Source organism: Crocodylus porosus, unplaced genomic scaffold, assembly GCF_001723895.1.
Source record: "Crocodylus porosus isolate Cpor-Errol unplaced genomic scaffold, CroPor_comp1, whole genome shotgun sequence".
NCBI lineage: Eukaryota > Metazoa > Chordata > Crocodylia > Crocodylidae > Crocodylus > Crocodylus porosus.
Window position 1 is genome coordinate 13,652,378 of NW_017728920.1, and position 15,661 is coordinate 13,668,038.

General features: G+C 41.7%; 1 protein-coding gene across 3 annotated transcripts in view; it reads left to right on the forward strand.

Moving 5' to 3' along the window:
• Positions 1-15,661, forward strand: part of PCDH15 (protocadherin related 15) — a 904,082-nt gene that overhangs the window by 832,797 nt on the left and 55,624 nt on the right. For all 3 annotated transcript variants that reach the window (XM_019538590.1, XM_019538589.1, XM_019538591.1), the window contains one exon: positions 6,050-6,138. In XM_019538590.1, coding sequence (XP_019394135.1) covers positions 6,050-6,138 — 89 coding nt within the window. The remainder of the gene's footprint in view (positions 1-6,049; positions 6,139-15,661) is intronic.

The window sequence follows — 15,661 nt, forward strand, 5'->3', positions numbered from 1 at the left end:
AGTGATTTGGACGAGGAGGTGAAAAGCACCTTGTTCAAATTCATTGATGACACCAAGATTTGGGGCGAGGTGGGCATGTTATAAGGGAGGGACAGGATACAACTGGATGTGGACAGGTTACAGGGATGGGCGAATATAAATACGATGGGATTCAATTCTGACAAGTCAGAGTACTGCACTTGGGCAAGAAGAACCAGGAGCATACGTATAGGCTGGGAAACTCCCATCTTGAAAGTACAGTGGCAGAAAGAGAACTTGGAATCATTATTGATTCTAACATGAACATGGGCCACCAATGTGAGGACATGGTCAGCAAGGTTAACCGCAACTTGTCATGTATCCACAGATGCATCATGAGCAGGTCCAAGGAGGTGATCCTCCTCCTCTATGCAAGACTGGTCAGGCCACAGCTGAAGTACTGTGTCCAGTTCTGGGCACTGCACTTCAGGAGGGATGTGGACAGCATTGAGAGGGTCCAGAGGACGGCCACTCGCACGATCAGAGGGCAGCAGGGCAGGCCCTACAAGGAGAGGTTAAGGGACCTGAACCTCTTCAGCCTTCACAAGAGAAGGCTGAGAGGGGATCTAGTGGCCATCTATAAACTTACCAGGGGGGAACAGAGGGGAATGGGTGAGACCCTGTTACCCTGAGTGCCTTCTGGAGTAACAAGGAATAGCGGCCACAAGTTGACTGAGAGTAGGTTCAGACTAGATATCAGGAGGCACTACTTCACAGTCAGGGCAGCCAGGATCTGGAACCAACTTCCAACAGAAGTGGTGATGGTTCTTTCCTTGGGGGTCTTTAAAAGGAGGCTTGATAACTACCTAGATGGAGTCATATGAACTTAACTTAGTGGGGGTCATATGAGCCCAGTATTCATTCCTGCCCAGGGCAGGGGGTCAGACCTGATGATCTGCTTAGGTCCCCTCCAACCCTACATCTATGAAACATCTATGAACTCATGATATTTTGCTTAGGGATGAAGTGAGCTATCCAATTTACAGTTATATCCCCTGTAAAAGTATATAGAAAATATCAGTCTTAGATCATTGAGTTATTTAGGGATGTATACTACAAGGTGTATATATATTTGATTTACCAGTGAAAGGGAAATTTCCTTTATTGTATGATTAATTTTTGTACCATGTTAAAATATCACAAAAAATAGATATTTGAAAAAAAGCCCCACAAACACCTGTAATGAATGCAATAAAGTGTATGAAGCTCATCTTAGGGACAGAGTGGAAAGGTAGAGGTTCGGGAATGCAGGCTCAGGGTAATAATTATATGACAGCAATAATTATATGATGTCTGTCGATGTCAGAAAACAAAACAGAGTAGGAGGATCTGTAGCTGCAGAGCACACACTTTCAAAACCTAGGAAAGATTCTAGTATCCCAGAGTGTCACCTTTCTGCTTTTGCCAGCAAATAGCCATGAAACCCACTGACAGAATTTCTCTCTGTGGGTTTCCATTGTTTATAAGGTTTGTTTTAAAAAATGTTGTAAAAGAAGATTAAGATTGCAAAGTAAACATTGAGAATTGCCTGTAAATCTTATTTCATCTCACCCGGTGCATAAGTTTTATAGTAGTTTATTGTTAATTAAATGGTCACATGATTTTTTTCAAAAGATCCCTATATCATTCAATGCATAAGGTAGATGATGCCCAGGAATGAAGAAGAGCTGGGTGGCAATTAAGAAGATTGGATGGTGACTATTGAACAAAAGAGAGGATTGCAGGAATTTCCCATTGTAACAAAGTTCCCTTGTGTAACACTAATCGAAAAATTTAAACTACTACGTTCACAACTCTCTGATGTGCATTCCTCATTTTGTCAATGCCCAACTTGAGGTGGAAGTTGCATCAGTTAAAGGCACAATGGTTTGCAAAAATACTGTGCACTTACAACTTGGACAGAAATTAATGGGAGCTGTGCGTGTGCCAGATCCTGTTCCACCTAAATACAATTTTACCCTGCTCCAGCCCCTGACAAACCACTGAAGCATCTGCTCTGCTGCATAATTTCTACCTTTGAATCATCTACTTTGCAGCACAATTTTAAGAGTAAGTCATAAACAGCTACATCTTTTTTATTCAGTTTTTCAGGGACTTGCACAGTGTGGAATAGGGACACACTTAGTTGTCTTTGTATCAATTAATAGATAGAATAGCATCTGGTTCATAATGTTTGAAATAATACTAAGTACTCTGAAAAATCAGGTCCTAAGATTTTTCAGATTAAGCCTCCCAAAATCGTCACACCTTTGTAATTCATCTGGAGGGTTCTATGAAGTTGTTGTGGGGGGTTGTAGGAAGAAGAATTATGCTTAGTGCACTTATGGAGCCTAATTGCTGTTAAACATAACTAGAAAAGTCTCTTTAGAGTCAGGTGAAAGAAGACTAGTGCATCATAAATGACTTGCATTTTCCATGCATACAATCCTTGTTCTTCTATAAGCTTTCAGGCATTTTCTGGTACAAGTAGGAGGTGGTTGCTAGGGGGTGTGTAAAATGGGCCATATTTGATTTGGATTTGGCCCAAATCAGGGACAGTGATTCAATTTGTTGATTTAGATCACTGTCCCCAATTTGATTCAGCCAAATCTGAATCTGAAGATTTGAGGCTGATTCGGAGAATCAGCAATTTGGCCACATGTTTTTTTTCTATATACCTCAAGGTACCAGGTCCGGCTCGTGAATGCTGTGATGCTGGGAAGGAGGAGCATCCCACAGGAGTGCAGGGGGGGCGCCTACATGCTTGGCAATGAACCCAGAAGTGGAATGGAAGTATTTCTGGTCCACTTCTGGATCCACCAGGCAGCATACTGGGGTCCTCTGTGTCTCCCCAGCTCAGCAATCAGCTGTGGGGGGACCCCAGGTGCCTCCCCCCAGACCCAGGAGACACACGTCACCGAGCCAGGAAGGAGCACGTGTTTCCCTGGCATGCTGCCCAGCGGATCCAGAAGTAAACAAGAAGTGCTTTTGGTCCACTTCCGGGTCTGCTGCTGAGTATGCTGGGGAGCTCCCCACTTTCCTGTGGGATGCTCCATCTGCCCCACCATCACACCATTCACGAGCTGCCTGGTAAATTGAGGTACGTAGAAAAAACATTTAAAGCCATGTCTATGTCCAAATCGCCAAATCTTTCTGAATTTCTCCGAATCAATTCAAGGTTTCAGATTCGATTCAGAGAGATTAAAGGGTCTCCTGATTCAGTTCACATTTGGAGTTTTGGTCACCAAATCAAGCCAAATCTCCACCTAATCAAATCAACAACCAAAGCTTCTTACAGCCCTAATAGTTGTCTAAATAATATGCAAATGTGAAAACTTATTCATATTGTACCAATTTCCAGAATTTAGGACTACATTTAATAACAGAGTGGAGAAAATATTTAAGTGCATGTGCTTAGTGAGCAAGCTAATATTACTATAGAAACCAACCTTTTCATTTTCTGACCTTGTTGGAGAGTATTTTCACTTATAGCAAAACCATGATAAATGATTTTTCCTACCTATTCATAGATATAAACACAACAATCATAATATTATGATTCCTTCAGAAGTAAAAATAAAATGCCTTCTTTGTTAAGAATGATAATAAATACAGAGATGATTGCTGAATTAACTAATGTACTTTATTCTATTAAGCTGCTCATTGCTTTTGAGTTGTACTTAATGAACTTAGCCTTAAATTTAGTTAGAGTTTATTACATTTATTTTTACACAGGAGTCTACATATTAAATCAGGGAATCCGATGACATTTAAAGAACATTTAAATATTTTAATATGAATTAAACTTCAAAGCTATTGTGAAAAGACAATAGGACACATTTGCTGGAGTCCTCACATGGCTGAAATTGAATATGTGAAAATCAAGGTGTCCTTTCTGTTTTCTGAGAAAAGTATAGCTAAGTCTGATTTTTATATTCCTAGATTTAATACTGACATACAAAATTTGGGTAGCAAATCCTCAATAGGGAAGTAACGGAAGAAACACTAATTGCAGAAAACCTTTTATGGACAGCTTTAATTAAGCATTTCTGATTTTGTTATCTCCATAAGACTGGGTGCAAGTGCTTTTTTTCTTAAGTTAAGGAATAGTACCTTTATGTAATCATCATTAAAGTGCCAACTTAGAAACCTTGTAACTTATTGTACCACTCTGTGAACTCCAAAGAACATTCATTTAATATCCTAATAATGCTGATATGTACAGAACTATATTAAATAAACACTCTCCTCCCCGAATTTCTAGATCTCATTTTACCCTTTCAGATTTCATCTTTCCTTCCAAGACACAAAGAAGCTACTGTCATTGAAAGACAAATTAGAGAGTTAGAGAGAATGCTAAAAACAGAAAAGAGCATATAATCACATTGTAAGAAATTTAAGACACATCAGGGGATATCGGTCTGAAACAAACTTGAGGAAACTGGATTAAAACGAGTACAGAGACTTAGACCCCAGTAGATGTTCAGTTAAAGGTGCAATGGGACCTGAACCACGATCCCCAAAATGGTGCTGCCTGCTATGCTACTTGTGCATGGCAGGAGACACAATTGTGAGATTAGGGATCATATCCCAATATAACCATACTGTGGTTCAGGGAGAGCCCAGAATCATCATTGCCAGCAGGCTGGGTACCTGGTGCCCTCATGGCTGGGCATGCCAGTCAGCTGAATCAGGCTCCCAGTTGCAGGAGCACATGGGAGCTCTTGGCTTTGTTACGCTCCTGTAGCTGGGCATTCCAATCAGCTGACTGGGACACTCAGTTGTGGGATCTAGCCTGACTAAAGGGACTGAGCCCTCAGCTGCAGGAGTGCATCCAAGCCCTTAGGGCTGACCACACTTTAAATTTACAGCATGATGGGAACCAGCCACAAAGTTATTTTGTGTATTATTCCCTGTTTTATCATGCCATTAGATGAATGCACATGTGACTGGGTTACTACAATTTAAGTGTAATGTTTGCTAGGGGCCTTATTTTCTCATTTTCAGTAAGTTTATTTTATCATTAAAACACCATCCCACTACAGGAGGCATGCAAGTTTTAATAGGCAACCAGTATTGTTAAGGAAAATTCATTTTTCAGGCTGTGCAGTTTTTGGGATGGAATACCAGCCTCACAGAAGCCAATAAGAATGTTACCACGACCAACCAGTCAAAAGCTGCAGCCATAGGTGCTTATTTGTTATTTCAAGTCATTTTCTGGCTTGTGTATCGAGAATAAAGGAAATGTAAATAGTCTTCATATAGTCTTATGATTCTATAGGACTCACAAAATGGGTTAAAGATTAAAATAAATAAATTATTAGTGACTGATTAGCTAGCTTTTGTAGTTTAGCAACATAGTTGATTTATTCATTTTAGTAAAAATATCTACATTGACATTAAAGAAATTGACATTTCTTTAAATGTAAAATCCTTTTGCATTGATTGGTCTATTGATAGGTAGTAAATAGAACCATTAGGAATGTGTCCTCTAACATCCCTAAACCATTTATGATTGATGCTGAGGAGGATCCCTCAGAGTCTGCACTACATTAGACATGCCATATACATAAACTTTCACTCTGGAGACTGGGCCAGATGGATCATTGGTCTGGTCCAATATGGAAACATTTCTGTTCTTATGTTCTTTTGTGTTTTTAATACTGATTTTTTTTTTATTTGTTATGTTTTGAAAAATATGGAAAAATGGAATGCTGACAACATGTTTGAAATATGACAGTGCAGTGACCTATCACTAAGTTAGCAAAATCTAAACTAGACAGGAAAACAAGCTTAGGTCTTCATCAAAATACACCTCCCATTTTCATACAGTTCTACATCTCAAGTTGTATTTAAATCTGTGCTTCCCATTTACTGGTTTTGGCTGTTAAGCAGAACAAGGCTTCCTAACTCACTTATTCTTGAATTAAAATAAGAAATCATTACATCAGGGCACGGCTGTGAAGGATTGAAAAGAATTATCCTGTTGCTTTTCTACTGGAAAAATGTTATTCATGGTTAGTCCAACTGAATTTCACTCCTTTGTTTCCAGGTCTCTGTGGTCAATCAGTTGGATATGCAAGTCATCGTTTCTAATGTTCCTCCAACTCTCGTGGAACAAAACAAGGATCAGCTTATAGGGTAATGAATTTATTTACTCTAGAAATACCACATGCACAATCTCATTTTGGAATTTAGATTCAGCAAGACTGATCATATATTAAATGCTTGTATAGAGATTATATGGATTAAAAATAAGCAATCAAGTATCTGCATAAATGGTAGTATAAAAATTGTGACACTGACATGTTTAAAAGCACATTTGTCAAATGGCAAAAATGCATAATTAAAAAATATATACATGTTGGGCAATATTTTTCTCTCCTTTTCTCTATACAACATTGGTGATTCTAAATATGACCTCATTTGGGTTTTATGGATGCATATGATGATAGAATTTGGCAAATAAAATATGACCATTTGATTAATATTCAATCCATATTAAATTAATATGATGGCACACATCCTTATACACCAGTAATGTTATACTTAGTGGAAAAATGAAATTTTAACCTTATCGAGTGTCATATGAAGATACTAGTTTTAAATGGCTGAGAAAAAAGCATGACAAATTGAAATGCTTAAAGTTTTGTGACAAAACTGGAGTGTGTGTTTTTGGTCATATTGAAAACAGTCCAAAATCTTTTTGTAAGACGTTTGTTACTATCCCTCATATTTCTAACATCCAGTAATCTCCACAGTGCTAGGATTTCATGTTTAATTTCTCTTTGTTATTCAAGAAAAAAATATTTCCTTTTCTGTCTTTACATTGAAATCATAAATAAGTCTAAATAAAAAAGAAAATACTTTTGCTTCTAGTTTAGCTTCTTCCATGAAACCAAGGAGAAAATACTTTTTGTCAGTTATTTTTAAAAGATCTGAAGAAAAATTGAACATTATTAACTTTTACTTCAGTGTATCAATTCCTTTAGTCAGTGAGGCATGGTATTCAATAGATTTCAAAAGTTTCCTTCCATCTTGGCTGTCATAATAATCTTCTTCACCCTTGAGATTGAGATGTATTTAGAGTGATGATATGTTTATCCCCTGAAAAGACATAGCATTTTCTCCAGAATGCTTCTTGTCTTCACTGGGCTGGGAAAAAAAAATATTTATATAGGCACATTTGATATTTTCTTACTCTTCACTGTGTTCTGCACCAGATATAACTAAGTTGCCAGAGTCTAATGTCAAAAACCCTACTTCAGGTGTCTAGGCAAAAGTCTATATTCACAGTGACTTTATCTCCTGGAGTTATGAATAATATAGAATTCTACTTGTCTAAGAACTTGCTTTCAGAAAAGTGTCAATCTTTGGCATTGTCTACAGAGATAAAAAGCTACTTACCCTTCATTGTTAGTGATAGGTTATATTTGACTCACCCTTACTAAGACTTCATGTTCACCTTATCAAGATGTGCCTTACACTAATTTCTTTTAACAAAATTTGAGCTTCTCTCATGAGGGCTGGCTAAGGCCTTTTCACAGCTGCCAGTGGGCAGCAGCAGTGCTCCATACCTTAGAAACTGCTTTTTTCTGCAGGTCTTAACTCCAACATTTTGCTGCCAATTCTAGGTATGATTCTGCCTAGCCAGATCTGAAATTGTCAGATAACCTTTATGCTGTTCCTCCCTTTTTGCATGTCAACAATCGTCAGGAGGATTTGTGAGAATTTCACCTATATAATCCAGATTATACCTACAATTGATGCATATGGGAATGTCTACACATGCATTTAATCCAGGATCAGTTGTCTCACAAATAAACTACTAGCAAGTAAATGCTCCTGGGCAGGCATTTACACATGCAGGGAAGTGAGAGCAGATTTTCTGCTAATGGTGGAAAACTGCTCCTGCTACCTGAGCTGTAATTTCTCAGCCCCAGCTGTCTCCTGGCTGGGGCTAGGACATTACAACCTGCCCCCAGGGGCTGTCTGCTGCCAGGGTTGGGATAATGCCCCCCTGCCCTGGCAGCAGGGAGAGACTGGCCCTGGCCAGGGGTGGGGCACTTGAAAAGAGCTGCAGGGGAGGGGCAGATCCCAGCCCTCTACCATGATGCACAGCTGGGGCAGCTAACTCACTGCTTGCTAGCAGCCCCAGAAGGTTGAAGGGGGCAGCCAAATGCCTTGATCACTTGATCAGCATGAGCATGGAGCTGGGCAGGGAACAGCCTGGAGAGCTTGTTCGCTGTTCAGCTCAGTGCTGACAGAGATGAGTGGGGAAGAAGTTCCCCAGCCTGTTCCCTGTCTCTGCCAGAAGGGAGCTCCCAGCACCAACAACAACTCCACAGGGGCCAGCACTGGGAAACCTTTATCTCCCAGTGCCAGCTCCATAACCATAGACCGGTTGTGGCAGATAAGGATCTCCAGCAGGGGCCTCTTCCACCATAGGGAGCAAGCTGCCAGTAGGAGTAGAGGGAAGACTCTACTCCCCCTCCCTGCCCCCTCTTCCTCTGCCCTCTCTACCCCGCCTCCTAGCCCCCCACCCCTTATTGCAATGGCAGATAAGGATCTCTCAGACCCTGTTCCCTGATCTCAGGGGGAGCAGGGGACTTGGAGCTCTCATCTGCCAGGGCAGGGGGACAGAGCCAACCCCAGCAGTGGGCAGTTCCCAGGGGCAGGGAGAAATCTCTCATGCCCTGGTAGATTGCTGCCCAGGAGCAGATTTGTTCCTGGTCAGTCATCTACACAAGTGCTACTGTGCTTTTACTAATCAAAAATAAATTTCTACTTGCATTTTCAGGTAGCAGATTTACCTACAGTTAGTGAGGTTTACTGTGTAGTAAGCATGTGCACGTGTAGACGCACATGCTTACTTCTCACTAAACTACGCTAGTGCACAGTTAAGCATCTCATGTAGACACGCCCTTAGAGTAGGTATAATGATAAAATATGGAATCAGGTTTTAAACTTTAAAAAAAGACTTTAGAAAATATTTGTACTTTAAAAAATAGTTTGATTTCAGTAATGATATCTGCCAGAAAAGTGAAATAATGCAAACATAACCACTATATTTTTAATTATATGCATCAAGGGTTAGCAACATTTTAGCAGTGGGAAGAGAGCATGATCCAAAGCTAGCTGCTGCTGCCACTTCCCCAACCACTGCATTTTGCCACCAATTCCCACTGGCTCAGTGGGCTGGATAACATTCTTTGGTGGGCTGAATCTAGCCACAGGCCATAGTTTGGACAGAATATTCACACTGAGTCGATTCAGGGAAAATGTGTTATGAAAAACTCCTAAAGAATTTTTTTTTTCAATCCAAATTACTCATTTTATTAAACATATTTTTACAAGGCACATACTTCACTAAAAATTTGTAGAAGTTGCAGATCTCAAGAACTATGTGCAGGTATTTATTCAGCAGAAAATTATAGTTGGAAGTATATTTGTGTGACCATCATAAAATTGCTTGGATTTTCCTCCTCTTGTTTATAATCACCAAACCAAGACTGAGAAATATTATCTGGTGATGTTGATCAACTAGTACCATAGAAACCCAATCAGAGCAAATATTTTTAATTTTTTTTCTAAAGTGGTTTTGTTTTGTTTTGTTTTTGAACAATTTAAAAAATGAGCAAATTTATATAAATCATAAATGGAAAAAAGGATGTTTACTTTATACATTATTCACCACAGAAGTTGCTTCAGCTCCTTTTTGCAATAAAGTTAAATGTAAATGTTAAAACTAAAAAGTATGAAAATAGGACACTTAGTAATTATTATAATGACAATGATTTCCATGGTAAAGAAACATAAAGTCCTCATAGCCTATAAAGAAATATATACTGTTAGTCTCAAATATGAGATATTTATTCACGATATACTTTGATAAGCAACTTGAATAAAGGAGGCATTTTATACAGGGAGAGATTTAAAATTTTTATTCTTTCTATTTTGTATTGTAGTGTTGGCTTCTCCAAAAGAGATAAGCAAAGTACCTTTAGCTGACATTTGTGATAGTGTCATGATCCTCTAAAGTCATTCTATAAACACTACAGACTTCCCCTGACTACTTCAGTTTCATCAACCAGCTTTCCATATCCTTTAGTCTACACATCAGTGTTGAATTCCCCATTGTATTCACCCTCTTCAATTAAGGCTATTTGCCTGGGCCTACTCCATCAATGATGACAGAAAAAATAGGTTTATACTTACTGGAGAAATCAAGTGTGTTTCTACAGGAAAATATATCTGTGTCTTATAGACACAGTTAGCAATATTAAAGTCTGTTTTCCAGTTTAATTAATATATGCAGTTTGTTGCTTTATAAATACTGTAGATTCTTTAAAAGGATGTGCATACCAATTTGTATAAAATAACCAGCCTCAATCTCAGTCACACATGAATATGTATTTTATTTTTCATCACTCACCTGTCATTTTACATTTTTGTTTACAGTGGGCGTGTCTACACGTGCCCCTACAGTACCCCTATTACTGCACTGTCATTTAGTAATTCCTTTTGGAAGTACTAAATGATGGCGCAGTAACAGCATATACTGTACCATGCACTGTTATTTTTAGCCACTATAGTACCGTAGCAACATGCTCTAGCAAGGGAGCACGTTGTTACGGTGAAATAGCTATGGCATCACAGTATGCTACATCACCATAGTGCAATTGCTACAGCAATGTCGAGTCTTATGTAGACATGCCCACTTAGAAATAGATATGCCAGACTACTGTGGGTGAATATGATCTTACATTACCTGTAACCAAGAATTATTGGAATTATCATGGAAAACAATTCTCTTGACAATCTGCCTCTATTTTACAGGCCTAAAATAGAAACCCAAACAATATGTAGAGTGACTGAAAATTAATACTTGGTAAAATATTGAAATAATAATTCCCTTGGTCAATATGTGCTTGGTTTTCAGCTCATCAAAATTTACAAAAACTGACAGAATATTTCACTTTCTTGTTATTAGGCTGATGTGAAGATTTATGATGAATTTTATACTGTATATTCGAAACTGGCTTGGGTTAGTAGATGGAAATTACTACTTGATACGTGTCCTAAATTTCTGATTAACTGAGCCAACTTCACACAGGCAGCACATTTTGACTCAATTTTGCAATAAAAATTACCTATATTTTTCATGCTCTTTGAGTCAGCCAGGGAAAATGTCCAAACAGTTGGCAGTACATAGGTGCATAGTTCTGTATGGCAAGCTTTCATGTAGAAAAGATGTACTGTTTTTCTGATGCTTGCCTTCTCATTTTTAAAGACAGTCTAGCATGGCAGCTGCACTACTTTTCATTTGCTAAAAATAATAGTATCTTCATCAGACTCTTGAAAATGGTGGGGTAACAGCTTGCTTTTTCTCCACACTAGAAGGCATCTAGGTGGTAACACAGGGGGATTGCATAGGAAAAGAGGGTTGAAAAAACAAGCGGGTAGAAGCCCTATTTCCTGTAAATATGGAAACCCTGAAACTTGAAGTGGCTGTGTCAGAAAGATATAGGTAGTTTTCCTGTATTGATGAAGGTTTTCAGCATGGTTTTACAAGTAGGTTGCCTGTGTTGAGATAATTTCTTTTACCAGTATAAATTCCATAAAAGTATTCAGGTATATTAAAGAGTCCTTAAAGTGAGTCTTTAATATGTCTTCATATAGAAATTGACAACCATTAAGGTGTGTTGTGAGTCACAGCTACCTCATGCTCCCACTCAACACAAAGATCCTGCAACTTTTGTGCCCTTCCTTCAGCTACTGTATCCATTAGGGATTTCATCTTGATCATTTACACTAAGCTGACCCTGTGGTGTGTTAAAAATAGCAACCAATCTAAATTAATTTGGCATGGTAGGGGCTAGTGGGGGGGAGGGAGTGGATGGGGCAAACAAACTCCAGGGGTGGGGAATGCGGGGCAGCTGGGATCTGTGGAAGGATTGGGGGTAAGCAGGATCTGTGGGACAGATGAGAAGGATCAGGGGGCAGGTAGAGTCCACAGGAAGGACCAGGGAATCAGGGGAAAGGTAGTATCTGTCGGGGTGATTGGGGAACGGGTGGGGTCTGTGGGGGTGGGGATCAGGGAGGCAAACAGGCTCTGTAGGGAGGTTGGTGAGGTCTGGTAGGGTTTGGTGGGATCATGGGGTCTCTTGGAGTCTGTGGAGGAGCTTAGGGAAATAGAGGGGTGCACTCTCCTCCATCCCCATGGACCAGGGGATAATTTTAGCCCCCTGTCCCCTCACCCCTATCTCCTAACACGTCTCCCCTAACAAATCTAGTCCCCATCCTCCCCACTCCTCTCCCCACTGGGACTTAATTCCTTGGATCCAGGCATTGGTGAATGCTGATAAAACCAGCCCCAGGAGCAGCTTGTGAGATGGGGGGTGACTGGCTGGTCTGGGGCAGGGGAAGTTGTCCTTCTGGGGCAAGGGCTTGGTGGGGGCTACAAATAGACTACGGCTGGGAGGGGGGAGTTAAGAAAAGTATATTTCTGGGGCTGAGGCCACCAGCTGGGGTTTTCCAGGCCTGAGGCTGCTCTGAGAACTGTACAGAAGTTGGGGACAGTTATGTTGGTCTAAATATGGCCAACCCAATCAACTTAGACTACCTCAGAGGTAGGGTTAACCTAGATTGGGTCAGCCATTTTTAGACTAATCTAACCTTCCTGGAACTTCTGTACTTTGCACTTAGCTCCATCTAGGAATCTAAGTTTGCCTCTGGGTGAACTAAGTGAGATTGGGTGGCCATTTTTATGTGATCTAACCTCTCCATAACCTCCCCAAACATAGCTTTGGAGGCAACCCCTTCCCTCCCAAATGGAGGCAATGCTTATTTCTGGATTCAGCATCAGTGCAGAAGTCTGGCTGCTTTCTTCTACATCTGACTAGAGGACCTGTGTATATTATTGTGATTTCCTGTCACAAGCCCAAATTGCTATTTTTGTAATGTCATATGTTAAAACTATGACAGATCAGAGTCTTTAAGGTTATCTATCTGTTGTGTAGTAGCAAATGACCAGAGAAGTTCCAGACTTAGAGGATTTCATGTTTAAATTTCAAAAATAATATAAATGTGAACAAGTATATTAGGAACTCCAAGTGTAAAAACATACTCTGAACCTGAATGTGGAAAATATACTGAATAAGCATTTCAGAACACAAAACTCCAACATTCTGACCACAATAGTCTACCTGACATTTATAAATGACTCCTGCCTCTTCCCATAGGACCCTCTGCCCTACATTGTTGCATAACAAAATTTAGTTCACATATAAGAAATGTCATGTTCTTAGTGATACCTTTCCTTTTCAGTCATCCTTCAGCACACTATACATACTGAAAATACAAAATAATCCTTTCATTCTTCATGCATCTATAAACAAAGGCAATATCCTTCTGGATAATATCTTAGCTGTAGGGCTAGGGACAGACATTCAAAAAGCCGGAGCCTGAATTGATTCAACCTTTGCATGTTAGTGGGATTCAACCAGCAGAGAGTGAACTGGTTTGTAACAGAACAGATATGCGGGTACACACCTGCAGTTGCTTAAGCCAGGAGCTGGGGGACTAGAGCATGTCCTCAGCTATACGGAAGCTGTGGGGGAAGGGGTGTGGCCAGTCCAGGCTGACCTGGCCAGGGAGGTGTTTAATTCCCCTCTCCCTGTCCCACCAGCAGCGACCCAAGCCAGGTCTGCCAGTTGCTCCCCACTGCTGCTGCAGTACCAGGCATCGTACCATGGCTCTTGAGACAGAGGGGACAGGGAGGGGGGTTGGTCTTCCCTCTACTCCTACTGGCAGCTTGCTCCCTGTGCTGGAAGAGGCCCCTGCTGTCCCCTCCACAGGACGATGGAAGGAAGGGAAATAACCCTATCCCTGCGCCCCCCAAGAGTCCTATGAGCTGGCTGTGCCTCCATCAGGCCACTGCAGTGGGAGGGGGCAAGGTCCTTGGTGGGGGCAGCAGCCTGTCATAATGTCCAGCAGCACTCGCCCCTTCCCAATGGGGTTCTGCACTGCAGGGGGGGCTGAACTGTGGGGGGCTGCATGTGGCAGCACTGGAGTCTAGAGGGGCCCAAAACCTCCCTTAGTGCCACCGCTGTGGCTGCTTTTCTCACCAGGAAGGGGTTTCCTCGTCAGGAAGGGGCTTGTGCCCCATTACAGTTGCTCCCCCCATTACTGCTCGAGGAGCCATTTGGCTGGGGGCATGGCCAGATGCTGTGGGCTCGATGGATCTGGCCTGTGGAGGGGCTTTGTCCGGCCCCTGGCAGGTCCCTCAGTCTTTCTGGGCTGAGGCACCACTCCCTGAGCATGTGGCAGGGCTGGGGCTGGGGCTGGGGCTGGGGCTGCTCTGTGGCGGCAATGCCTTTCCCAGCATCCCAGATGCAGAAGCTCCTTTGCTGCTGTCACTGGCCTCAGCTGCATGGTATAGGCAGGGACCAGTGCACACCAGCTCCAGGCTGGCCTGTCCAGGATGAGCAGCAGTGGCAGGGGAGAAACAGCTGCTCAGTGTGGGGGAAAGCAGCCCCTCCCCCTCCTGCTGCTGGCATCTGCTGCAGCTGCTCCAAGCTGGAACCAGGCTGCCTTGTATCTGCCCTGCTGGCACTGCTGCCCTGTGGGACAGCCGAGACACAGAGTGGAGATGGGGCAGCCCGGTGCCGGCTCCAGGTGGCTGCACCTCCCATGCTCAGCAGCCATTTCTCCCCTGCTGAGAGACTGAGGGATCCTCTACAGGCCAGATCCACCCAGCCTGTGGTGTCTGGCCATGCCCCCAGCTGGCCGGCCACTCGAGCAGCAAGGGGGGGAGCAACAATGACAGGGCAGGAGCTCTTTCTTGGTGGGGGTGGGCATGCTGTGGGACGACAAAAGCGGTCATGGTGGTGATGTGGGGGGAAGTGTTTTGGGGGCATTTTAAATAAATATACCTGGAAATACCATGCTGTGAAAAACACTTTTTACCACAGTGAACATTAAGTCCTGAAGTAATAAGCATTTTTGTTCCTTTCATGAATCATTGGAAAATGAGTATGTATATTGTGTAGGTTTCAGCTGCAATGTGTAGTAGTGTTTATCAGAGCTCTGTAAATCTAGTTTTTATCAGTATCACCGATTTTAAAAAGCCTTCAACATAAAGTGATAGTTTTTCCTTCCCATCTGGTCCATATAGGTGGTGCGGTATGGAATTGTAAACAGGAATTGTGGAATTCAGCAAGAAGAGTAATAGCAGAAGCCATAAAAGCAGGGATTCAGAGAACAGTCAACTTGTGACTGCTGATTATTTATACAACCATCTTCTTTCTTACAGTCTCTTTTTTTTCTGGCGCTGCTCTGCCCCTTCACTTTTCTTTCTATTTACCTAATCCTTTCCTAAGTAACCTCCCCCCCACCAACAAAAAATAATGCTAACATGATATTTGCCTACATGCTATTGTTCACTCTGGGTCTGTGTGATATCTTTGCATCACACTCTGTCTACCTTGTCTATTAAGGTTGTAAACTCTTCAGTCTTTGGATTGTCTTCTGCTTGCTCTTTGTACCATGGGAGTTTAGCACCATAGGGGGTATTTTCATAGATTTCATAGACATTAGGGCTGGAAGGGACCTCGGGAGATCATCGAGTCCAGCCCCCTGCCCAAAGGGCAGGAAGTCACCT